Genomic DNA, 26,415 nt, shown 5'->3' on the forward strand with positions numbered 1-26,415 from the left:
AATGTTTATAAATATGTCAAGAGGGAGTGTCAGGAGGACGGGGCCAGGCTGTTTTCAGCAACGTCCAATGATAGGAGAAGGGGCAATGGGTACAAGCTGGAACATAGGAGGTTCCACAAAAATATTAGGAAAAACTTTTTCACTGTGAGGACGACAGAGCACTGGAACAGGCTGCCCAGGGAGGTTGTGGAGTCTACTTCCCTGGGGACATTCAAAACCTGCCTGGACATGTTCCTGTGTGACCTATTCCAGGTCATCCTGCTCTGGCAGGGGGGCTGGACTAGATAATCTTTGAGGTCCCTTCTAAGCCCTGACATTCTGTGATTCTGTGAACTTGTCTTGGTACTGCTGTTTAAACAGCCACTATGAAGCCTACTTTACAGTGACTTTTACACCATGAAGTCTTCTTCAGCTTCACTGATCTTTCCATACCCTGTAACCTCATAACTGAAATACTGTTGCTGTTTTTAAGGCACTCTGGGTTTGCAGGGCAAAGGGGCATACAAATAGTGTGTGTAATTATGTGTTGTTAGTGGAATGCAACAGTAATGCAACATGAGAGAACACAAATAATTTGCAAAGTCCATGACTGCTCAGTAGTTGTTCAAGCATTTATACTGACTAGGATACCTTCTAAATCTAAAGATGATAGCCTACATACTCCATAATAATTTACCAATAACTGGCAGTCAGACTTTTATTAGCAGTTTCTTGCCTTTTTCTTTCTCAACCACTTACATTACAGTCAAAGACTTGTAGCTTTAGCTGCCTTTTAAAGCTACTAGATTTCCTACCAAACAAAAATTATACTGCTGAAATATGATAGATAGTATTTTTTATATATTTTTAAATTGCAGTATGCAAATCCATGCCACATACAGCAGACTTTTAATCCTAGATGATTCCTAAAAGACAGAGACTCCTAAAAGTCTCTGGCAAGACTTTTTAAAATGCAGAATGTTTAATCATTTTTTCCCAGTATTTTATTTACTACTTAGATGTTTAAGGGCACAGATCCTGCTGTTTTAAAACAATCTATTTAACTTTCAATTGGTAAATTCTGCTCTCAAGTTTACTTAGATGCATACAATAAACTTCACTATGTTATAAAATTCTTTCATTGTACAGCAACATTTCAAGCATCTTTCTCAGGCACATCCAAAGGCAGCACAACATGAGCAATGAAATCTCAAGAACATTTGAATAAAATTTTGCAAAGTAGTATTTTCTGCCAGGTGGAAATTCAAATTACCAAAATTAGTCTTGAGTTTTCTTTCCAAAGGAACATCTATAGTCATAAAACTTAAACAGTGGTGAGTTTAACTACATAAAAAAATCATTTCCTGCTAAATGAGCAATTATGTTGTGGAACTCCATGCTATGCGCAATTACAGAGGCCAAGAATGTAGCAGGGGCTCAAAACCAGGTTTGAACATATGTAATAAGACTTATAAAAGGTACCAAAATAAACACTTTGACAGCATTGGTAAGCCTTTTGCTAATGAAATTTTTATGAACTTGGTAATATCAATGGGTGGAAAGAAGTAATTTCAACTATCTGCTACATGCATCCTAAGATGTTCTAGGAATTGCTTCATATTGGCCACAGAGACAGACAACTGAACAAAACCAGTCTTGTGTCCCATTCTCAATTAGCAATCACAGCGTTCCATGTTTGTGCTACATCATCACGATGCAAAGTGACCATCAGTGTAGTATTACAGTTTGGCAGATGTCTAGTTTCTTGTTCATATAAATCTGCTCTGAAACATGGACCAAGTGTCTAGGTGTAGAATGGAGCTCTTCACCTTAGAAACAGCAGAGTTATTATTTTAACCTCACTGATAATATTAGTCTTCTTATGGCTGCCAAAGAGTTGCACATAAGGTCCATATGCAAAATCCAAGCAAATATTCTCCAGGTATTTGTAACAAAATGTAATGTGGTCCCAGTTTAGGTTCTGATCAACTTGTATAGTAACATAGGTAAAGGAGAATTATTTTTTTAAAACAATATTCAAAGTATTAATTTCCCTGGTAGCACGAAAACAAACCTAGCTGTCAACTAATTAATCCTAGGCAAATCGTATTTTCATTGTAGAAATATTTACTTAAAATTTGAAGGAGAAGCACTTGTTAACAAATGCTTGTTAACAAACTTATGGAGGTACACATATAAAATGTGAGGAAAAGAATTATGTAAAATCCCAGAAGGAAAGAATTTAAAATGGTAATTAAGTACTAAGTTACTACTGTTTCCAAGACAAATTATCATAGCATAAAAAGGCATTTAATATTTGATTTAAGCTGCTTGTTTCACCATGAACTGAAGACTGATAAAATACTTAAAATTATGCAAATCACCAAATAGGTCAAAATCTCACTTGTGATAATACATCTAACACTGATATTTCAAAGGATGATAATATTTTTCTTTGTTTAGATTCACTGACTAATACAGGGCTAGAAATTTTAGCCTCACTGTGGTACTTTTTGCTTTAAAAACTGAATTAAATGTTACAGTTTAACTGTATGCTGTCCCTGAACCTTAAAATCCTCAGTCCTTTCCTACAGCAAAAACATAGATTTTTTTCATATTTTTACCACCTGTTTTTTAAAAAAGTAGTCTAATGCAGTGTACTTTGATTCATTTAATTACTATGACTAACATTTTCAGTTTTGCCTCTTAATTTTTTTTCTTCTCTGAATATGTTAATTTTCTTTACAGGAACCAAATTTTGTGTTTCATCTACTTGAACTGGAACGTGGCAGAACTTTTTAAACTCAGACATCTGGCTTATAAATTAGAAGTAAATTTATTTGAAATTAGACCTTTTCTTCTCATTCTTCCCCCCATTACACAACTCTTTTTTTCCATACAAAATCCAGTGGAAATCTTGTCTTCTGTCAAACAGACTTACTTCTGAGCTAAACACTTAATTCCAAAGAACTTTACATAACAGTTCAGAATGACTGTCTAGTTGCTGTTCCTGGCATCTTCTGACCATGTTCTCTTGGTCTAGACTAGTGACACAGAGAGGGATATTTTTCTTGAATTACATCATATATAATGCTAATAAAAATACCCTCTCTTCAGTGTTCAGACACGTAAATCTACTAGATCGTGGCAGGTTTCTATACAGCTATATTATTCTACAAGGCAATGTGAAAATTTATGACTTTACAAAAGGCTATATGAGCCTCAGAGGTAGAAAGAACATAAGCAGATTATCATATCCAAATTCTTCAAGGCAGTCTTTCAAATTTTCTAATATATTTGAGAAGCTCTTATCTATGTTATCAAAGCCCATAGTACGCAGCTGCGATAAATAAGATCAATCAGTTGGATTGCTTTTTTCTTCACCAAGCTACTAATATTAAAATGGATTACACCTCTTAATACTGTCCCTCCTGTATGCAGTGTCTTCAGGTCTAGGCCAAAAATATGAAATTGTTTACAATTGAATTAAAATAGCAGGCAGTTTAACTTGTAGCATGTTAGGATTGAAATAATTATGACCTTGAATACAGTTCTGACATCTTGCATATCATATGCAAGATCTGTCACAGTTAATAAAGACAAATTCTATTTTAATTTAAATTGTTTCACTTAAATATACAATCAGTTATATGCTGGCCCTCATTAATACCTGTCAATAATATAAATAAATTGGAAATATGTCTTCATCCCAGGAAGCAGGTTAAAGTAAGGCAAAATCGCTAAGAAAAGAAATCCTCTGAGTGAAAATCAGTGCCGTCTACTGTTTTTACCTGGTAAAAGAGACATAATGCTCAGAGCTGATCACTTTGACCAGTCTGTTTAAGCTAAAACTCTAAAACATTCAAAATTTTAAAAAGTTTTTTGACAAAGAAAGGTAAAATGAAGAACTCTAATTATACCCTTTGCCAATCTTTTAGAAGTGAAATACTGAGGTACCAAAAATGTGTGCATGTGGCCATTTGTTTAAACACTCTTGTTTAAAATTCAGGTTGTAAAAGAAAAAGGAAGAAAGAGAAGATTTAACAGAGAGTTGTCAAAATTCTCCATGGGAACATAAAGTTGAACTGGTTTTTTCCCACATTAAGGATTTAGCAACTGAAACTCAATGATCAGAATGCTGATAATGTCATTGATCTACAAAAACCTTAATTCACGCATGGTTACTGCTGCGTTTGCTTTGTAGAATTAGCATAAGTAAACAGCAATGATAACTTCCTTCAGATAACACATTGGCATACACACAGAAACCTGACACATTCAGTGCTGTATGTCACCCTGTGTCAATTCTAGCTTATTTTTGTAATGAATTACTGAGAATGAACATCAGAAAATTATTGTCATTACAGGAATTTACTGGAAGTACTTTAATTAACACTTTTTAATATCAGTACGCAAATATATCAGGAGGTAAAATTATACTAGATTTTAGGATTTAGTATTTTTCAGTTCAAAGGTCTCCTTACCTTCTATTGCTGAGAGTAGAACACGAGAATGGTCATATGCAATTACATTCGCGTATCTATTCTTTGGTTTGTTTACTTCCAGGTTAGAGTGTTCCCATGTGAACTGCTGACCAGGATCGATAGACTTCAAAAGAGAAAGATAAGAAAACAGAAGGAAACTTTTAGCTAAGGACTATGTATGTATTTACAATGATTAGAAATTCTATGCTCCCTTAACTTACTCTGGAAATATTTTGCTTCTGAAAGAAAATTATGATTTTGGGACACATTGTAACATATCATATTATATAAAACAGTTTGTATTTATGCATCTGAAATTCCCATCAGGAATTTAAACAATAAGCTTTTCAGATCCAGGGCTTTCTCTTCAGAGAGACAGGGGTAAGCTACCTATCTTTTTATCTTTTCACTCAGTCTGGCAAGTGAGGGATTCTAACATAATAGATTAAAAGTCAGAAATCTCAGAAACACTGCATGAAGGAGAGTAAATATTTTCATCTTTATCGCTAAGTGCAGATGTTCAAACAATCCAGTGTCCTGTTTACTAAACAAATTCCAAATGTTCCTGAAGAAGTTTTCTAGAAGAAAACTGTTGTTGTTTCTGTTCTTTCATTTTGATGCCAGGCCAACACATGATACCAGTGTTGCTCAAGGAACGAACTGCATATCATCCAGAGACAACATAGAGACTTGATTTTTATTTCCTTGAGTCATAAATAAGAGAGCAATTCAGGCATTTTTTACATTTTAATGATCTCTTATTTATACACATAACTATATGGTCCTAGAATCAGTGTTTATTTCCTGCTTCCTTCATGGTCCGGGATGTAGTTACTGAAGCTTGTCCCACACTCCTTCATCCTTCACCAGTAGGAAGTTTCTAGGCTCTACTACTTACTTTTACCTCTAAGGCTGAAAGCAAGTAGTAGAGGCTGGAATACTAGCCAGTTACATAGAGCTGGGTAAATATGAAATACATAACAGATAGTACCTGCTTATGCCCACTATGATAGTGGCCATATGAAGGGTCATCTCATACTCAGAAGCCACAATTAATCACATATTTTTTTTACCTTCCCTTTCTATAACATTAGAGACCATAAAATTGTTTCATCAACACGCATACGCAATTGTGGTTTGTGACTCATGCCCTTTGCTTAATCCTGGTTACAGTCAGCAGCTCCCTATGCCAGGTTGCTGCAAGTTATAAAAAAAATAATGACACATATAAGCCTAGATGGGGCAGTTCACTATGTCCACTTGTGCAAGAAAGCACAAGTCGGAAGCTCCATACTGCCGCTACAGCATCAAGCTACCACTTTTAACACCAATTTTACAAACACCTCCAAGGGTTACAACAGCTGTGAATCCATTTTATGTTAAAGACAATGAAATATGACCTGTAATCTATTAGAATAGGTATTACCAGACAATGAACGTGTGCAAAATAGTGTGATCTATTACAATTTATCCTGTAGATTAATAATTACTAATTGGGCACTCAGAAAACTGCTTCATTCTTACACATCTTTACATATCTTAAACAATTTGTTTATGTAACTTTGCTTCTTTTTTGAGATCATTCTTTTAAAAATCATTTTGCCTGGCTGACTGATAGAGGTCTTAGACTACCCCAACATTACCGTTTAGAAAACCAAGTCCCAGTATCTTATCCTATCTACTAATATCCTAGACTCAATTAACTGCTGTAACACTGACCAGCCAGTTTTCTCAAATTTTGCTAACTTCCACTACAGTTCTCTGGAGCTGGGCCAGGTTGAGGTACTCTGCAAAACCTACCTGAGATCTGCTGCAGAAGAGTGTGGTAGTTCAGGTTCTGGATGCCCCTTTGCAAACTGCCTTATCTAGAGGAGCTGATACAGAACCTCCCTCAGGAAGAAATGAGACTTTTAGAGGAATGAGGAAGAAATTAACTCTGTGAGACCATGAAAACCAGGAAAATTTTATTTGTGGTTGGCATAGGATTCACTTACGTTGTATCATTAAGTGTGTTACTGACAGTTCAAAATGTGTTCTTAAATAGTTTGCAGCTCTGAATGAAACTGGTTTCTTTGAATTTCCACACAATTTTTGTCCCAAAAAAGATTTTTAAAAAATCCAACAATATTTGTGTTCACAATCATACCATTTTGTGGCACTATGCTTAACATATCTTAATATACTAATAGTTTTAATAACTTACTATTATCAAGCTAGTATCTTAATAGATCAGTTATTAGGAGTTTCATAAAACTCTTGACATTCTTTCAGCCTCATTGTATTTTGTTTACATATATAGGAACAACAAACTATCATCCAATTGATATTCTGACGCTTGCAAGAGTAGACATCACTTCTGTGCTATGCTTAATTCTAAACATAGAAAACTGATCCTCCCAATATTAGGGCTTAGTTCTTCTCTGACCCAAACATTACTTTTTCTGACTGCACAGTGAAATTCCCATTTATCAATAAAGCAAGCAGTAAAATATTACTCTGTAAATGTTTTCCCACCCTCTAAGACAGTTGTCTGATAAGATTGTGAAGCAAGTAAGCACTGCCTCATTTAAAACCACCAATATTTTTATCTTTACTGCTAGGTGCTAATTATTTCATCTAAAGTGAAGAAAAGGAATTTGGAGTACGTTTCCATCTTCACTGGATATATATACAGTATATTTAAGACATGCAATTTAACTCTGTTTCAGCTGACCAGCAATTCATGTACATCTTATGACTTGAAAAGCAATCAAATTTGCATAATTACTTCTCTTAGCAAGAATCTCCCTACTTTTTCTTTTTTGAGTGAATGGACTGGATGTGAGTAAGAAAACCTGTGCAGGATGTTTGCAGGTCAAGTTTTCGTTATTTTAGAAAGTAATTAGTATAGGCTAAGCTCAGAATTCTAGTAATAATTCAGGACATTAACCAGTAATTTCAAAATAAAAAGGAGATCCTCTCATATTACTGCATTAGACTCTAAATAAAATTCTAAATAAAATCAATCATTTGATTAGGAATAAAGGATACCTACATTATCAGTGATTCCCTAGTCAGAATTTTTTGAGAGGCATATATGCAAACATTCCATCTAAATAGCAGTCTACTTCCCCAGAATGAAGCAATACTGTTCTGTGTTGCTCTAGATACATAACTGAAGGAAACATTCTGCCTGATCTTTTAGGTTTTTACCTACAGTGGCCAAATACTGTGGAAATTACTTCACAATATAAGATGTCATATACACTTTCTCTTCACACTTGACAAAAAAAATACATAATAACAATAAAGTGTCTTGACTAGCATGCTGCTAGTTTTGAGCCTGGACTACAGGATTTGGACTTTACCTTATTAAAAATAAACAGGATGTACAAAAAGTAAAAAAAAAAAAAATCCATAAATTATCTATTCACAATTACAACTACCTGCAAACATAAAGTTTAAGGCACAATTTTTGCATATATAGCTGCATATAGAAAACCATGGTCTAAGATCCTTACTCATTATGAGAAAGAGCTTCAGCTTTATTTTATAGCTATTGTTAATGTGGATTTATAGATTATTAAGAATACATTTAAGCCTTAGCCTGTTATGTATTATTCTTCCCCTTTCCCCTCCTTACTGTTTAAGTAATCTAAAGCTACTTTTTGATACTAAGAAAAAAAAACCAACAAGCTGCAGCCTTCTCTGTCAGCCATTTGTAGAAGTAGATGAGGATGTGTTCATCACAGCAGCATACTACATTGCCCATTCACTTCTTTGTATAACATATGGCCAGATGGTGTAATTCAGTGACTAATACTTAGGCCTGTATGCAGACACAGTTAACAAAAATTATGTCAAAACCAGGCAAACTTTAATATTTCCTGTTTTTCTCTCCAATCTGGATCATTTTGTGGTCTTATTATCCTCCCACTAGGCTCTGTTTTGGGAAAAGAAAGTTAATCTATATTACCTCAGACTTAATAGCCACACTGGAACAAAGAGTAGAGTGGTATCGGCAGACACATTTCAGAAGTGTGAAAGACCAATAACTCATGAATAACAAGTCTGTAGTAAGAGTTTTAATGAGTGCTTTAATGGTTTAATGGATAGCATTTAAATAGGATTTCTAGTATATTCATTCTGAAAGCTTCCCTTCAATAAAGCTGTCATTAACAAAGAAGTGGATTTTTTTTTCATAGCATGACTGTGTGGTATGGGTGCTTTGTGCAAAAGAAATAAAGATATCTGTAATACTGTTATTACCCTCCCATGCTTTGACTAATCTTTCAGCTATTGTGTTCTAAATGATTGGCTGCTGAAAAAAAGTCCGAGCTGTTGCAGAGAAAAGACTTGAGCAATGTTTACTAGTACAACATACCATCCATAAAATAGTTCTTTGACTATGAATAATGGTATCCAAAATGTATTTCCAGAAAAAATTCAATCAACCCCCCTCCAGTAAACTGTGCACCACCAGCTCATTGGGAAGTTTTCCTTTACACTAGTTAAACAAGAGGCAAATATTTCCTGCTGTGGTCATGAGTCTTCCAGGAGTATATCTTGGGGAAGGAGTATATCTGGGGAAGGAAAGAGTATGACAAAATGCAACCCTTCCTGGTATAAGCAGAGATACACCTGCCTCCCCTGGAACAGTGCTCTGCTAAGGGTCACTATGCCAGATAATTAAGAGCTTCAGGTTTGAGTCTTTGTGTGTCGTGGGGATTGTGAGTTGCCGTGTAGGTTTCAGCAAGCCCAGAAGGGGAAGGAAACATGTCCTGTAAAGGATTTCCAAGCACTGAGTTTGAGGCTCAGATTACATAGTCAAAAAGCACTGGCCCACAGAGAAACATAAGGTCAGGCAGAGAAAGAATGAAAAAAAAACAAAGGGGGAGGATGTCAGTGCAAATAGACTCAGCTACCCATAAAAATGAACAATCTGACCCTCTTTTACCAATGCCAGTGACTGTGATGAGAATTTCATAACATAGCTGATGAATCTATAATGGGATGCTACTACATTATGCAGGCAAATTTCTAATAGAACGAGATTTACGTGTTGCATTATCAAAACCTGCTAGATCCATGAACATTAATATATGATCATGGCAACTCACCAGCTGGAATTATGTTTCCTTATTAAGGCAGAGTATTTTACATCACGCTTTAAAGTCTAAGATTTTCAAGAGTTATAGGGGAATAAACCCATATTTTTATGACTAAATCTTCCTTGGAACTCAAATTTAAGTTTGCATTCTGGTCCTAAAACCAGTTAAAAACATACAGATAAGATATTTCCTGTTGACTCGTGGAAGAAAGTGATCCAGCTGTTCGGGTGTAGCTAGAAACATAACTAAGGCTTTTGCCAAATTCCTTTCAAGAAAAAGATATTTCCATTACGATATCAAACTAAAATTCCCAGTATGAAATGAGACTGTCTAAAACCTGATTTCAACAGAACCAAACAAGCTACATACAACTGAAGTATAGGTAAGGAGGAAAATAACCATTATTTGAAAACATCTTTGAAGGAGAGTCTCTATTACACAAAAAGCACGGATCTTAAGTGTTTTGGATTTCTTTGCATTCAGTCTTAAATGTAATCTGTTTATCCTCCATCTGCAGTTAAAATCCTTTGTCTGTGGTATCACAACTAGTTGTGGTGGAAATAATTTTGTTCTGGAAACAGAGGAATACACTCAACTTCAGGTAGAAAATAAGTATCAGGAGCAGAAGAATACCTGAGTAATGAAAAACCTTGCTTAGCTTAAGTATTTTCTTGATTAAAGCATCCTGGTTTTTTGCTTTCTATAGTACATAAAATATGGCAGCTCTTAAACACTAAACTTCGTAATTGTCTCATAGGAGACACTGGTGTTGCTTTGAATTTCCAACACATTTTTAACGTATTGACCACATTTATTTTTTTTAAAAACGGAATAAAGGACTGAAGCTCTTCACCGATTCCTCTACCTGCCTCCATAAAATCACAAATTCATAGAATGGCCTGGGCTGGAAGGGACCTTAGAGATGATTTAACCCAACCTCCCTGTCATGGGCAGGGACGCCTCTCAACTAGATCAGGCAACACATGGGGAAAAAACGGGGATCGAACCCTCGACCTTGGTGTTATTCCTAAACCTGCTGCAAATAAATCTGTCTAAAAGGCACCTGCAAAATTCAGTTTTACCTGTAATTACCTACATAGTCTTTCTCTTCCTACACACACCACTACTTTCAGTTGGGCAAAATAAAACTGACATTTATTCAGTAGTTATTTAAATCGTCTCTGTGGAATTCCTTGGCAAAACAGCATTAGTTAAGAGACCAAAACCTATCATCCTAATATAATAACACCAGATTTCTTTTATCTGAATATTCTTTCAACTATAAGCACAATCAACTGCTGTTGTCCCAAGGAAGCCTTCATAGCACAAAGGAAGGAGATAATACGCCACTATAAATCTTGACTACTGTCACTTCAGATTGCTACATTGTCTTTAAAATTCTCTATTTTAACTACCCTGCTGGCTCCAATATTATCCTAGGTGGAACTAAGCAACAAACATGCTACGTGAATGCAAGAGTATATGTGCTATTAATAAGACAATTTCTCATCGTACACTGACTACACTAATAATTTCTCAATAAGTGGAGCACATCCTACAAATGTAAAGTTTCAGAATACCAATATATGATGTAATATTAGAAATAAGAAAGTACTGTAAAGAACGGAAAACACATTTTTTGCTGAGAGAAATTGATTTTTGCATATGAGTCACTATAATCTGTAATGATATGACAGTTCAGTGCAGCTGTTTCTTTGGTAAAGATTCATTCAGTAGGTTATCTATTCTTCATGGACTTTTAAAGTGTTTTATATCAATATTAGGTTTTACATGTGCTTCTATCATGTAAAATTTATTGTTTTAGTGTCCAGTGCTTATGTTGTTGCAGCTTGAGATGCAAAAAGATAGATGTATTATATTTTGTTCTCATCACAAATCCTACCCACTGATACCAAAAAGCTACAATAAAACTTGTAATAGTACAGCAGTGTGGTACAGAGTCAAAATGCATCTTCATCTTTTCCAACACCCAGTGTTAAAGCAAAAGACTAGCTGTAATTTACAGAAAAACCTGATGAGGAAACTCATTAAAATTATAGTAATTTTTTTACCCATTGCACACACAAACATAAACAGCAAATAATATAATAACATATAGAGGCTGGTAGCGTGATTTTTATACTGCAGTGACAGGTTCTCACACCAAATTGGTGAGAATGCGAGTTTGTCTCCTAAGGGTGTAAAGTTATGACTGCAGATCTCGGATAACAAAAGTGAAGACTCAGAAATCTGCTTTAGAGGAATAGATTTTCTATTCTGTTATAGGAGGAAATATAAATACATCTAATGTATTGCATAAAGCAGGCAGGACATTACTGTTCTCATTCAGTCTATCTCCACGACCACTTTTTATTGTTAAATTCTGAAGCCTGTGTTAAGAAGGAGATATGATATAAAGGTCAATTTCTTACGAATATGGCTTTCTGCTTAGCAGCTGTCAAGTCCATATGGAGCCTTGCATTACATAAAAATCCCACTGAAACTGCCAAAGTCAGCAAAAGCTTCCTAATAATCACTTGGGGTCAAGAATTTTTATTTTTTTTTTAAAAATAGGGAATACAAAAGAACTACGTGACATAAAGGATATGTCATGTTGATGAGGTAAATCAATGTTCGTTAAGGCTTGGGGACTGCAAACTAATAATGATCAACGAGTGATTAAGAAAAATGTATTTTGAAGTGGAAATAAACTTTACTGAGAAGAAGACATAGCATTATCTATGCTAAAACTACAAAACCACTTTATCCAACAGAGGAATTTAATATTTCTTTAAATTCTGCAATAATATTTATCTTTAAGTCTTGGCCTTTATTCTCCCATGAAACCTGGTATTCAAGGTCCAGTTGTGAGAGAAGTAAAATGACAGAAGTCCCCACTGTTATCATGATCACCCTTGTAAAATCAGGGGTAGGAGAAGCCCTGAAGACTTACAAAAGCAGGAACTTCTACAATCAACTATACTAAAGATTAGAAAACACTACATGGCTGGAAGATGGTTTACACTGGAGAATACAATCATTTTGTAACATCATAACAGTTAAGGAGTTCTACTTTTTTCTTTTTTGCTCTCTATGTTGTTTTCTCTCTTTTTTTAAGACTATATAGTCAATACTATGCATATTGCTGCTTACTTCTGCAACACCTACTTTCCCAATTTGCTGCATTACCCTGTGCATGCCATTCATAACCAGAGTGATCAATGTGATGCACTTTGGACTTACTATTTCTTTAATAGCAATTTTAGATTTGTTCTCTATTATATTTAACACAACATAAAAGGAATATATTCTCAGAGAAGAAAAACAATACAATAATCCACCACAAAAAATCCCCCCCCCCCAAACATCAAAAAACCCACGCTGTTTGGGAAGCTTTGTACCAGATAAACAGAGACTAGTGACTTGAGCTTGGGATTATTTGAAGAAAGCAATCCTGACTTCTCCCATGATCCAAGCCTACAGAGATTTCATTTTCTATAATTCTATGATTCTCTAGGCGGGTGTGAGGAACTTAGGAGTTTTCATTAGAAAATGACATCAGAAAGTATAAATTGGCAGAGAAGATAGCACGTAGATGCGTGCCTTCTGTGAGAAAACTCTCTTTTGGAAGCAGTGAAGAGACAGGGAGGTTTTCATGTGTCTGAAGAGAGAGTAGGAGCAGGCAAGGAAGTGACACTCTTCCAAAAGCAGAAAAACAAACGTCTATGCAGTTTTCATCTGAAATTCTGATAAAATGGCAGTGTATGGAAGAGGAGCAAGGATGAAACAGGTGAAAAAGTAGCATATAATATGGAAAGATGTGTTTGAGCTGCGAGAAAAGTAATTCTCTTGAAGAAGCAACAAAAGTTGAGCCCGCTAAATATAATTAAAACATCCTTTAGAAGTGGAGCTAATCTACTGAAAGAAATTCTACAAAGTGGATGAAAATTCAGTGTTCATCAGGAAACTGTACACGCATATTTTATTTTATGGTATCATATGGCATGATCAGTCTATTATTCAAGAGTTTCACTCATGCAACGCAAGAAAGTCCATAAAAAGTATTATCAAATAATGGAACGTCAAGTAGGAAAGAGCATTTCCCCAAATGCAACTGAATCAGAGGATTTTACTGCTATCGCTAAAGGTCAAAGGGTTCCTGCTGCATGTTACATCTTTAACTCTTGAAGATGAAAAATACCTCTTTTTCCTTTTGTGTCACCAGTTCAAATGTAATCTGAAGTGATAATAACGAAACTGTTACCAACTGTACCCATGCCTTGCCTCAGAATTGGCTAGTTGCTTTTAAGGGATTTTAGTGAGGATTGCTGCTGAAAGAGAAGGTCCCAATCAATCCCTGACCAGAAATGTTCCCACCAGCTCCTTTGTGCTGGCACTAGAGCTCATGCCGCCATGTGGTGAGCTAGTTCAGGGGACTGATCCAACTGAAAACAGCAAAGAAAAATAAAACAATTAGTTTTCAACTGTCTCTGTTTCCTGAGATAATCCTTGAACAGCTGCACATGCGCTAGTGCCAGGATTGGCACAAGAGAGACAACAGGAATACACAGCCAAGAGAGGGAGATGACTTTCAGTGATGATCAAACTGCAGCCTTAGTCCACTGCCTAGTCTAGACCATAAAATCAAATAACAGTGCTTTTCACTAATTCTGTTTCAAAATGGATGTCTAGATGAAAATGAAGTGGTACTCTAAAGCTGGGATTTCGAAGATAAATGTTGAACATCCCTTGGGCAAAGCATTGTGAGCGTCAAGCTACGAAGTCTGATACTGACCTTCAATTGCCCACATTTTAATCTTGAATATCTGATCACTCTGCCTCAGACGGTCAGGTGGTATGTTTTGTAAAATAATATGAATGCTGGGCTGTTTACATAGACGGGTAAAAAGTTCCAGTTGAATGACTTAATGTATTTTTACAATGCTGCCTATAAGTGGTTAAAATTAAATTCTCAAGATTATTTTAATGATTTAAATAATAAAGCAAATATAAACCATTAAAATTTTTAATTCACATTACAGTACAAGAAGAACCACACCATATCCACAACTGGCTCGAGACATAGTAAAGGTGCATTGTTTATTTTTATGGAAGTTATACTACATTATATGACTTGCAAGGACATTTTTTACTTCATTAAATGGAATTTCCTACACAGATATTCCAAGGAATTTGCCCATAGTATACAACAGGAAATAATTATCAAATTTGTACCACGTGTTTGTTTTTTCATGGTGAACATTCTGTTAGGTAAGCTTCCCTGTCTGAATCTTTATATGCTACAATCTTTGCATTTAAGAACACAGGATCTACATGCAGAAATGTTAGAAGAATGCTCCCACATTTTTCTGACTGCAACAGTAAATAGTAACCCTGAGATGCTCTTCAAACAAATTTATTTCCATGAATTGTTGAGATTATAGTTTCCTTTTGACATCTAATGAGGTTATTACTTAGAGCAGTCTTAAAAGTCTTTCTGAACAGCATATTCAGTTAAATAATAAGCAATTGTAGATCTCTATCACAGTAGTTAGCATTATTTTTAAACATTTTCCACCAAGACTTTTAAAATACATTGGGCATTTAGAGGGTCTTTGTACAATGCGGTCACATGTTACTGTGGAACCAATATGTGAAAGTCTTCTTCAGTGTTTCTTATTGGACTGTCAGTGTTTGTATGAATCTTCAAATGCAGTGAAAGTGTGGTCCCCTCAAAAATGTGAGTAACATGGTTTTATTACTTCAACACACTAATAAATTCTCATGGAGTTTTAAGCAAGGACTATAATGAAAATACTGTTTCAGAGGTCCCTCTAATACGACTGCCTATAGCTTCTCTAAAGATGGTTCAGTGCATACTTTATCCACAGATTTTGGACATAGAGGAAACAGCTACAATTTACTGTATTTAATGGTTGGCTATCTAAGTTCCTTTAGCCACAAATTACTGATATGAGAGGCTGTTACTCTCCACAGTACAAACACCTGCTAGGGGGTTATACTCCACGGATTACTGACAAAATGGCTTGTAAATTATTACTCTCTTCTAGTTAAACTCTTATAGACCATCATTCACAGATTACCAATGTGGTATTATTGACAGGAGGAAAATTCAACATATTCAAATTTTCATGTTAGGAAAGACACCAAGAAATTGGAAATTGCTTTAATCCATGCAAAATTAACACAGTGGACTGTGACTTCTTTAGAGCTTATACTGTATGTGTCTTGTCAACTTTTCACAGGAGATTTTAAAAATAATCTAAGGATGTTTTAACTGCAGAGTAGATGGATGTTTCTGTATATTAAAAGAGAGCAAGTGATGTATCATTCACACACCACCACAGGTATCTGCCCATGAATCTGCCTGACATATATCCATATTAAAAGAGAATAAATTGTTACAAGTAAAGGGGCAACCATACCAGTAGTTATTTTACACTTAGAGTCGTTTTAATCATGGTTTTACTTTTTTACAGACTAGCACTATGAGGATGGGAACATACCAGAGAGAAGTCTAGCAAAACAGTAAGCATGACATTTTAAACAGCTTGAGTAACGAGAGACTGGAGAAAATTACCTCATACTCCTGTGAGAACTTCAAATTGTCATTTGCTTTCAATCTCTCAATATGATCTGCAAGTTCCAAGATAGGTATTGGGGGATGACTGGCCATACCTGTTGAACAAGAATGAAGAAGAGAAATTAAAGTAAACTCCAGTGATGTCATCAGTCTAAAACTTAGAAAATGCAGTAGTTAGAATGGCTAGAAATGTGTAAGTAGTAAAGATGTCGTGAGAGAAGCAGGCAAATAGTTTGGTTACTCAAAGCAGGACATGCTCTAGATAGATGAGTTCTGAAGCAAAATTAAAAGAAGTCACCAAGCATATTCCCAAAGCTAACATTCCTAGTGTAGAGGAAAGAGTTACTGTGGTATGAATCAATGAGGTTAGCTAGGCATGGAAAAATGAGACAGTTAGACCTGATGTTGACCTCTGCTTTGAGTAATGACTCTTAATGTCATTTCAACCTCCTTCTCCTGCACTGCATGGAATGGAAACTCCATTGAATTAGATGAGAAAAAGTGAACTGAGAAACAAACACTGAAAGAGCCCTAAAGGGGAAAGAATATAGTGTTTTGACAGAAAACAAGGTGATTTATGCATAATCAAGAAAAACGAACTTGAAGAATGAAGGTTACCGAGGTAACCGGCAACACCTGAACCTGCAAAGGAAATGGTAAAAACCAAAGAAATTTCAAACCAACATAAAAACTAAGATATAAAATAAATTATAAAAAATGAAATGGACTGCTGGAGGATTAATAATAATGCATCAAAGTCTAGAAGACTGACCACATATTCTGACTAAATTAGAAATACTTAAATATATTATGAAGTTTTGAGGTCACTGACATGCAACTATGAATGACTAGAATAACATGCACCATTGTTTTCAGACAACAGTCACTGAAGACAACATTGGACATCAGACAATTAGAACTTCAAAAATGTTTTCACTAGTAGCAGATTGTAGAGGCAGGGGTTGTACAGTTTGGCTGGACACACATGCTGACTGCACTAGTACCTTAAAATATGCTTAATCTGAAACCCCATTTATCAACCCCCAAAAGTACCTACAATCTACTTCAGGTGTAAACATCTTTGTCCACTGATGAAAATACTGAGTGGAAGGAGAAGAAGAAGGAGAAGGAGAAGGGGAAGGAAAAGGAGAAGGAGAAGGAGAAGGAGAAGGAGAAGGAGAAGGAGAAGGAGAAGGAGAAGGAGAAGGAGAAGGAGAAGGAGAAGGAGAAGGAGAAGGAGAAGGAGAAGGAGAAGGAGAAGGAGAAGGAGAAGGAGAAGGAGAAGGAGAAGGAGAAGGAGAAGGAGAAGGAGAAGGAGAAGGAGAAGGAGAAGGAGAAGGAGAAGGAGAAGGAGAAGGAGAAGGAGAAGGAGAAGGAGAAGGAGAAGGAGAAGGAGAAGGAGAAGGAGAAGGAGAAGGAGAAGGAGAAGGAGAAGGAGAAGGAGAAGGAGGAGGAGAAGGTGGAGGAGAAAACATCTTTGTAGGAGGAGGAGAAGGAGGAGGAGAAGGAGCAGGAGCAGGAGAAGGAGAAGGAGAAGGAGAAGGAGAAGGAGAAGGAGAAGGAGAAGGAGAAGGAGAAGGAGAAGGAGAAGATCTGGCAGTTAGAAATAGAGATGACTGTGGAAAGGAATGTAGGGACAGCAAGGCAAAACAAAGAAGAAAAGACGTGGGGTCAACTAGAACAATCTGCCAGCTGAAGATTTCTGAGGCAAAAAATTCGTAAACAAGTTCATTTCATGCTATTAGTCTTCACAGCCTTTCTCCATAATGCTTACATTCTTCTCTTCATACTTTATACTATCACACCTAAAATGAAAGTGAGTTTTTAATTGCTTGTGGGAAGAAATCAGAGCTGGCTAGAAAAATTAAGCTAGTGAACCCCAGGATCTCTTGAAATTACAGAGGGAAAATAGTGATGACTCAAGGGGGCTCAAGCTGGAAGCCATGTTGCACAATGCAGTTTGCTTTGTCACCGTGAATTTCAAGAGCATGCTTAAGACAGTTTACTTGCATTTCCTGTAAACGTAGCTCAAAATGACCATGTGGTCAAAACACAGTCACAGTGTAGAATATTTTTCTGTATGTTTTTAAAATTCTTGTTTTCTTTCTGATTCTTTGATGTTTCAGACATCATACTAGAGTCCAAAATGATGTCCAGCAGCACTAGCCCTAAATTTTCTGACCCTATACTTATATATTTATGTATTACCTTCATAGCACAACTGTGACAGTAAGACATTATTTAAAGCAGATATTAAGGAAAGTTGTCAGAAAAATAACAAAGCAGAATATTCAGATATAATGGGGAGATTTCTTATAAATTTCAATTAATAAATTAGTCCATAAGTACTAATTTATTTGAATCGGTTCTGGTTGTCTCCCATTTTCTCTAGAAATTTTACTTAACAGAACTTGGCTATTCTCAAAATGAGTGTGGGTGACAGTCATCTAATAATTACACTGATTGATCCAGATCAAGCACCCCTATGGAGAATATGTAAGTGAAAAGGCACAAGAGAACTCTAGATCGATCCAGAAATGGAGGTGGACTGATGTACATCTAAAACAGTGCTTGAACAGAGAAAATAATAGAGACAAAGATGTTTAGACCTTTTCGAGCGAATCGTGGGAGAGAGTTATTATCATATAAGGACTGAGTGGTAGTTTGGCTAGAGAGGGAGGACACAGAGCCAATCAGGGAGGCGTAGGGGACTGAATTACTGCTCAAAGCTGTAAAAAGTAAAAGCCAATCGGAAATGGGAAACAAATTAGTAACAGCAGCAGACCATCATAATCAATCAATCTTGTACATACAGGCACTTCAGACATGCACAAAACATCGTCTGGAAACTTAACTAAGAAGGTGTCTAAAGCTCCAGTTACCCTACTATAAACATGAAGGATATAAAACCAAAGAGAATGAGACTTGCTCTTTATGTGATGAACACAGTTCTCAAGAATCAGCTTACTGTGAATGATTTTTTTTTAAAGATGCTGAACATCCATTCTTTTTTAAACTATTTTTGTTTATTTGCTCCTCTATATGCCACTTGAAATTCCTAAGGGGCGATTTCATGTTAAACACTGTGTGCAGAATGAAACTTGACATAAAACTTTCTTTTCTAAGGAAAAAAAAAAGAACTATTACAATTTCAGAACTTGACAGATTTTTGGCTACAAAATACCCCTTTCTCCACAATTCATTTTAGGATCTTAAACTTATTAACTTTTTTCAAACAATATTTTGCAGTAAACTTATGGAGTAATCTTTGAAATACATAAAATGTGTTCTACTGAGATGACTGAAGTATTACTTTTTAAAAGAACTGCTGGAGGACTTTTGTTATGTATGTGTCTATGAATCATAACAAGAATATGCTCTGAATGAACATTTCAAGATTTCATCATATCTCATGCAAAAGCATGAGGCTCCTGCTGAGCTTAACATGAGTTGCATGTGTAGAACTTGACTCAAAAACTCCACCCCAAATGCAGCTAAACACACTTATTTTTGTGGCTACAAATAAGAAAACACACTTATTTGCTGACACAGCTCCACATCAATCAACATATGCTATGAAAACATAAAAAAAAAAAGACAAAATACAGCTAAATTACAACAGATCCTGTGACATGCTAGTAAGTCAAAAGAAACACCATGCTGAGAACATGCTTTCAAACTTTATCTAAAGTAAGAAAATAAAGAGATAAAACCACTTAAAAACAGGAAGAAAACCCACCAAAATACAAAAATCATTGCATGCAAACACAGCTGAAATTGTGCCCCTAAGATTACTTTATTTTCAGATTTGGTAGAAGATTGCCAAATGTCATTGATCTTATACAGCCTTGCAGGAACCCCTCCACATGTATTAAGTGAGAATGTATGGCTTAATTACAGTGTAGAATTATCTTCCGGCTAATCTGTGGTAAATACATAACTAAGGAACATGGAATATCATATGTGTCACAATTCCAAGGAAAAACTGAGAGAGCAAGGCCAGAATTCATCTGCCTATGAACAGACACTAAACCTGTTAAGCATAATCCTTTACCCCACTGTAACAAGTGAGTGTTTTGACCTTGTCATAAGTGCATTAAATTATGATTTTGTTGGTTGTCAAGGTATTATGAAAAGGGCTTTTAAAAACTTTTAAGAAACACAGATTATTTTTACATATTTGGACCTGTAGGTTCACACGTCCACAATAAACAACATGGAAGTTAGAAGTTAAACAAGCTGCATAGCTGTTATAGACTCTATCTAGATGAACCGAAAATGTGACACACTACTTTCACAGAAATGTCTTTATGAAATGAATTGTATTTCAAGTCTCCACTGAATTAACACTGTAAGTAAAGAAGAATATTTATTATATCCTAATTTTTATTTAATAACACAGAATACCTTTCTACACACCAATCTATATTGATTAAGACATTGTCCTTTTATAGAAAAAGGAAGGAATCAGTAACAGTGGATACTATTACTGATACTTACCCTTATCAAAAAAAGGAGAAAGAAATAAATATGTGCAATTTGGAAAAGGAAAATGGAAAAAATGAAAGATGACCCTGATGTAGGAGGAATTTGGCATCCATGAAAATTTAGCAAGGATATCTTTAGCATATTTGACAAAAAAATTACTTTTGCTTTGAAATTACTTTCACATACACTTCTCTGTGCCAGGGTGTGATCTTCCAGCTTGTGTACAAAACCAAATTTACACAATTTGCTCTAGAAAACTGTGTTAGCCTGCAATAGTGATTCTATAATATTAGTTACCCATGTGTATATAGTATTGCAAAACAAGGCCACTTTTATTCCAAAAGAATTTGTTACTCAAATCTAGACTAAATATTCTGGAATTAAAATAATTTTTGTTCTGTATCAAAGACTTAGCTCTACCAAGCAGCCCTGGGACTCTGCAGCCTCACAGTGTAAGCCCTAGCTCTGAGTGAGGTGTAAAAGCTGTCTCTGATCTAAAATTGTTCAATACAATAACAAAGAGGAAAACCATTGGCTAAAATACAGGGAAAAAAAAAAAACACAACAAACCTCTTGTGAGGAGCAGAGTTCTCAATCAGCTAAGCAGATTTTGATTGTCTCTAGGTTTGATTGTGACCAAGTGGGATAACAAAGAACTGCCATTTGCACTCTAAAGCCTATACCTCTTCTTGGTGCCTAAATCCTTCATGTGAGTCAAGATCTAGACGTAGTATCACATGAGAAAGCTCTTCCAGTTTTGCCATGGAGACAAAGCACAGCACTTCCTTCAGCATTGTTGTGACTTTCATAAACAGAAACTGTATGGATAAACTTAGGGAAGACATTTCCTGCTGTTTTGCAAAGGAGATGGAAAAATCAAGACATCATCTTTTGTTTTGTTTTGTTTTGTTTTGTTTTGTTTTCTTTTTATTTGCACCTTTTTCCTCTGGACCTGTTTTATCCTTTTTCTGCCTTATATTGGAACTAAGTTGGTGAAATATCCTTAGGAACTCAGGCAAAAAATGTTTTGTGAGCATTTACTTATCTAACAAAAAAGCAGAGTCTTTAATTCAGAGCCTTAATAATTCTATTTATTTTTCTTGTATTTCAAAGCATCTTATTTAGTTCATAAGAGATAATGAGATAATTGATTAACTGGCACCCAATTACACAAATTACTTTTAAGTGTGACACTTTTTATACTGAAATGAGAAGAAAACCCAGTCACTTTTAAGACATGACTCAATTTAGCTCTTTGGCTGATTGGCAGGTTGAAATCTTTGCCTGAGCCTTGGGTCTCTCATAACCCACTCAAACCACTTAATATCAGTTATTTTCCTCTATGCAAAACCGGGCTTCCTAATTTGATGAAATCTTTTGCAAGTGTTTAATTATTACCCCTGCCTTACCCTCACTCTCCCATGTGGCATAAAGACTTCTAAAATCTGTGCACAAGGTTAATAATTTTAATCCTGTATTTCACATGAAACTTGTGGAATGGGAAGACTGTGACTGACTCTTCCTCAGCTACTCCAGTTCCCTAAGAGTAAAAGACTTATAAATGAAATTGTATATGCTACTTAAAGACAGGTTATTTTCATGTTTACTCAAAGAAAACTTGGCACAGCTGTGACCCACTCACTGGCATATGGGCTTATGTAACAAATACACATTTCTGGATAACATATAGGGACATGGGATCTTGTTCTCAGACGTAAAACTGTGGGCTATTTCAAATGTCAAATTTATCTATGGAGTTATACCATCCAGTGAGGAAAGAAGCCAGAGATGAAACTGATCCTTCCTGGACAAAATAAGATAGGAGACTCTTTAGGTAAGTACTAGGCAGTGAAGAATGAAGTCTGGTATTGATGGGACAAGAAAAAAAGGAAACCAAGACATTTGCTGGTAGTTTAAACTGGGTTTTTAGGACATCATGCTGAATTGACAATTTTTTGACAAGCACAACATATCTGAGTCTAAATCATTGCCTAAATAACATCAAAGATAAAATATTGCTTCTCCATAATTACTTTTAAACAGTTATGTCTAACCACCTGTATTGAGAGTATTTTGTACTTGTAGTTAGAAATTCATATTTATCACAACAATGGTTCCACTTTCAAATTATTTTGACAGGTACATCTGATCAGAACTTTCCTTACACAAAATATATGATTGGTGGCAATTTTGGGAAGAGGCTGTTTATAATTCTTTTAAAGTATTTAAGTTTATGACAACACAGAGTCTTATACTAGTGTCTCATCCACCCCTCCCAGTGAAATTGTAAAGGTAATTTAAAATTTTCTCCTCTAACACTTCTTTACATTTTGGATTTATTACAAATTCTTTTCCCTCTTCCCACTGGAAGCAACTGGTGTGTCTGTAAAGTTCCATGCAAATTGTGGATGCTTCATAACCTAAATAAATAAATCATTATAATAACAATGATGTCAAATCATCGTGATGCAGTTGTACTGACTTGTCATACACTGATAATTAAAGTACATTCACCACTGTAATTTATTTTATCTGCAAGCAATCTTCATAAATTGTAACATCTTACAAAGCAGATAAGGCCATCGTAGGAGGGTGACTGCAGATGTCTAAGTAAAAACCCCGACACATAACCACATCAACCACAATCCATTTTTCTCAACTGTCTGCTTTGCCCCAGAAGTACCCTATGTCTGCTGTCTGGTGGAAAATATAGACATCACAAAGCTGAAGAACAAAACCATCAAAACTGGTATCCTGAATGTAGAGACTTTCTCTAGTTTCTCTACATTTGTCTTGAAAAGCCTTGCTATGCATGTTGTTTAATGGTTTGTTACTGTGTGAAGCTGGATAAACATTCCAGCAGGATCTAAATATCTAGAGTGAAATTCAGACCGATTTTAATGAAATGGTAGCCACAACTAAAGTTCATGTAATTTCTGTGAGGTTTTGGATTTTATAGCATAAGAACTGTACCTTGACTTCACTAGGGCTAAGATTACATATTAATAATGTACTAATTAGCAAGTGTTACACAGCAAGACAATCTCCTGGGGTAGGAACTTTCTCCTTGATATTCAGCTGCATGCTGAGTAACATAATGGCCTGACCTAGGGGTCTTAGTTGGCACAACAGTAGCAAAAAAGATTGTAATTTTACTTCTGTACTATATTTTTAATAATAACTTTAATCTCCTGCTTTGTGAAAAGGTTTACAGCAAAGACCTCATAGTAGAAATGGCTGCAGATGTTCTGCTTAACTAGCTTCGCAGAAAAATGTAAACTTCCCAGATAAACTACAGCACTACAAGGAAAGCTACACTTCCACTCCAATTCTTTTCAGATCAACGAGGTGGGATTATCATGTCTACAATAGCCATAAACTCTGACATTTCTTAAGAACTATACAAATGTAAATTTAGAATTAATTATAATAAATTAATTTAACATGTAAAGTTGTTAAATCTTGGCAACACTTTTTTTTTCTGTCCACGTTTTGTTTTAATTTATGATGAATACTAAATGGCTAGGTAATCCACATCTAAATACATGGACAGCAGAAAATTATGCTTATACACCTAGTTATTAAGCCATCCACTCTACTCAGGATAGATCTGTATACAGATAATGATTTTTTTTTACCATAAGCTAAACTGTAAGAACCGTGACTTTTTTTTCCCATGTTTGAAAGACTTGTATGTATACTTCTATCTCTGTAACAACCTTTAAACAACTTTCATATGAAAATGCTGGATAACATATGAAACCTTTGGTCAGTAGGGATGAGCCTACATTAATATTGTAGTCTCAGAAGCACAACTGTGAATCAAAACTTTTAGTAATTTCCATTTACTGCACTTACGTTCATATTTTACACAGGTCCAAGAGACATCAACAAAATTCCCACATTTAGATGAAACAAAACTAGAAGATGCACTTCTAAAACACACCTAATTTGTTCCAGCTGCTAAAGTGCATTCAGTATGCAGGAATAGACTAAAAAAAAGCAGGGCTCGGATAAAACTCAAGTCTCCAGACTCTCCTCTTTCTACCTCTGTCACATGCATGCAGAGTGGATGTTGAGTCTTCAGCCAAAAATTCATTGTTCTGCAGATCCACTTCTGCTGAGGCAACACTAGCTTAATATAGCAACTATTTGGAAGATCAGAAATGAGATTTGCAAATTCAGTAAACTCTTTTTATGTGTCACTTCTGCAGTTAATCTCTCAACAACTCAACTACTTAACTTCCTGCCTTTATGAGCATGAATTCACTATTTTTTGTACTTAATGTAAAAAAATTGACAAACATAAAGCTCAAGAAGATTCAGTAGTTATCTCCTGTTGTTTCTTGATGATCAAACCAAACATCTTTTAGAAAACAATGCTCACAAAATAACATAATTAAATAAAATACTTGGCAGTGTGTTGTTTCTACCTTCAGCACTTGTGGCATATTAATATCCTGACTGTAACGTAAGGCCTGATTTTAAAAGACAAGACTATTTCTCTGGTTAGTATTTCCTTTCTGTATTATACATTTGCAATACAGTAAAACTTCCAATGATATTACTGGTTTTCTGATAATGCAGTAGATAAGAGGGATGTTTATTTACAAAGAAGTAGCTGTAAGAATATTGTTAATAAATAGAGGGATGCACATTTCCCAAGGGTCTTTTCCAGCATGGTTAGGTTTAACTTTGAATTTTAGCACATAAAACACATCCATAAAATATGTGACTTTGGGGTCTGCTTTGCAGAACTTTAGTTTTGTTTTGTGCAGGATTTTTTTTAAAAAATAAAAATTTACATAACTATTTCCAAAGCTAACAAAAAATACATTGTGCAAAAAATCATAAGCAATCAAAATACATTTTTCTAAACAATCAATCTTTCTGTTCTTTAAAGGCACCACTAATCAGTTTGTGACCACAGAGATCTCAGTTAGTATTATTGTCTCTTACCTGGAGTTTGAAAATTAAGGCGTCGCAGCTCCACTGGGTCTGTGGGATGGTGAGAGGGGACCTCCTTGCTATTAGGTATGCTGCTCTTCCTAGAATCAGATTCAGCTCTCTTCCTTTATGGAGAAAGAGAATACACATAAACGTAAGAGATGTTAGCTTGACAAAGGTGTCTGTGTCTTTAATCATTATACTCTACAGGTGAGATGCTTACTTCTTTGCACTTACCAGTACTAACTTAAAATAATTATGCATACTGGATAGGGCAGCTACAATTTGCAGTGACAAAGTGAATTCAAATGTAGTAATGTCAGAGGGAAAATGGCTACGTTCTGCCCTATCCTGATCCTCTCGTTCATCATTCTGGGCACTAGGGTATAACATGAAACTTAGAAAAATTCACACTGTATTAAAGGTTAGCTAGTTGTATCTTTACTAAAAAGTAGCCAGCTCTTGAGGATGGAGTTAAAAATGAACACTCCAAGTTGCTACGAGTCAAATTTTAAATGCACAGCTCCGCATTGCTTAAAGGAATAACTTCCATTCTTTGGGTACTGTGACTATCACAGAGAACAGTATAGAAGACACCTATCCCAGAAGACACCTATTCCTTTCACTTCCTACAAATAAATAACCCCACTACTGCCTCTCATCTCTGTAAAACTTGCACTACACAATACTCATGGATCTACTTATTGAAGGCTCAGACTCTGAATGAATGTTTTTGGACAAATTGTGAAGGCAGGAAAGGCAGAAAAGGCAGGCACGATGCAGGCATGAAAGGCAGGAAGGAAAGAAGGGAAGGAGGGAGGGA

The 26,415-nt window shown here is 35.5% G+C and overlaps 1 protein-coding gene across 1 annotated transcript in view; it reads right to left on the reverse strand.

Annotated features, from left to right (window-relative positions):
- The window catches only part of LOC104273401 (receptor-type tyrosine-protein phosphatase delta), a gene marked incomplete at its 5' end in the record, with an annotated part of 83,425 nt that extends 57,708 nt beyond the window's left edge, over positions 1–25,717 (reverse strand). The window contains 3 exons of the mRNA XM_009868732.1: positions 4,464–4,587; positions 16,155–16,252; positions 25,605–25,717. Coding sequence (XP_009867034.1) covers positions 4,464–4,587; positions 16,155–16,252; positions 25,605–25,717 — 335 coding nt within the window. The remainder of the gene's footprint in view (positions 1–4,463; positions 4,588–16,154; positions 16,253–25,604) is intronic.
- Positions 25,718–26,415: the final 698 nt, after the last annotated feature.

This window comes from Apaloderma vittatum, unplaced genomic scaffold (assembly GCF_000703405.1).
Source record: "Apaloderma vittatum isolate BGI_N311 unplaced genomic scaffold, ASM70340v1 scaffold6004, whole genome shotgun sequence".
Taxonomy (NCBI): Eukaryota; Metazoa; Chordata; class Aves; order Trogoniformes; family Trogonidae; genus Apaloderma; species Apaloderma vittatum.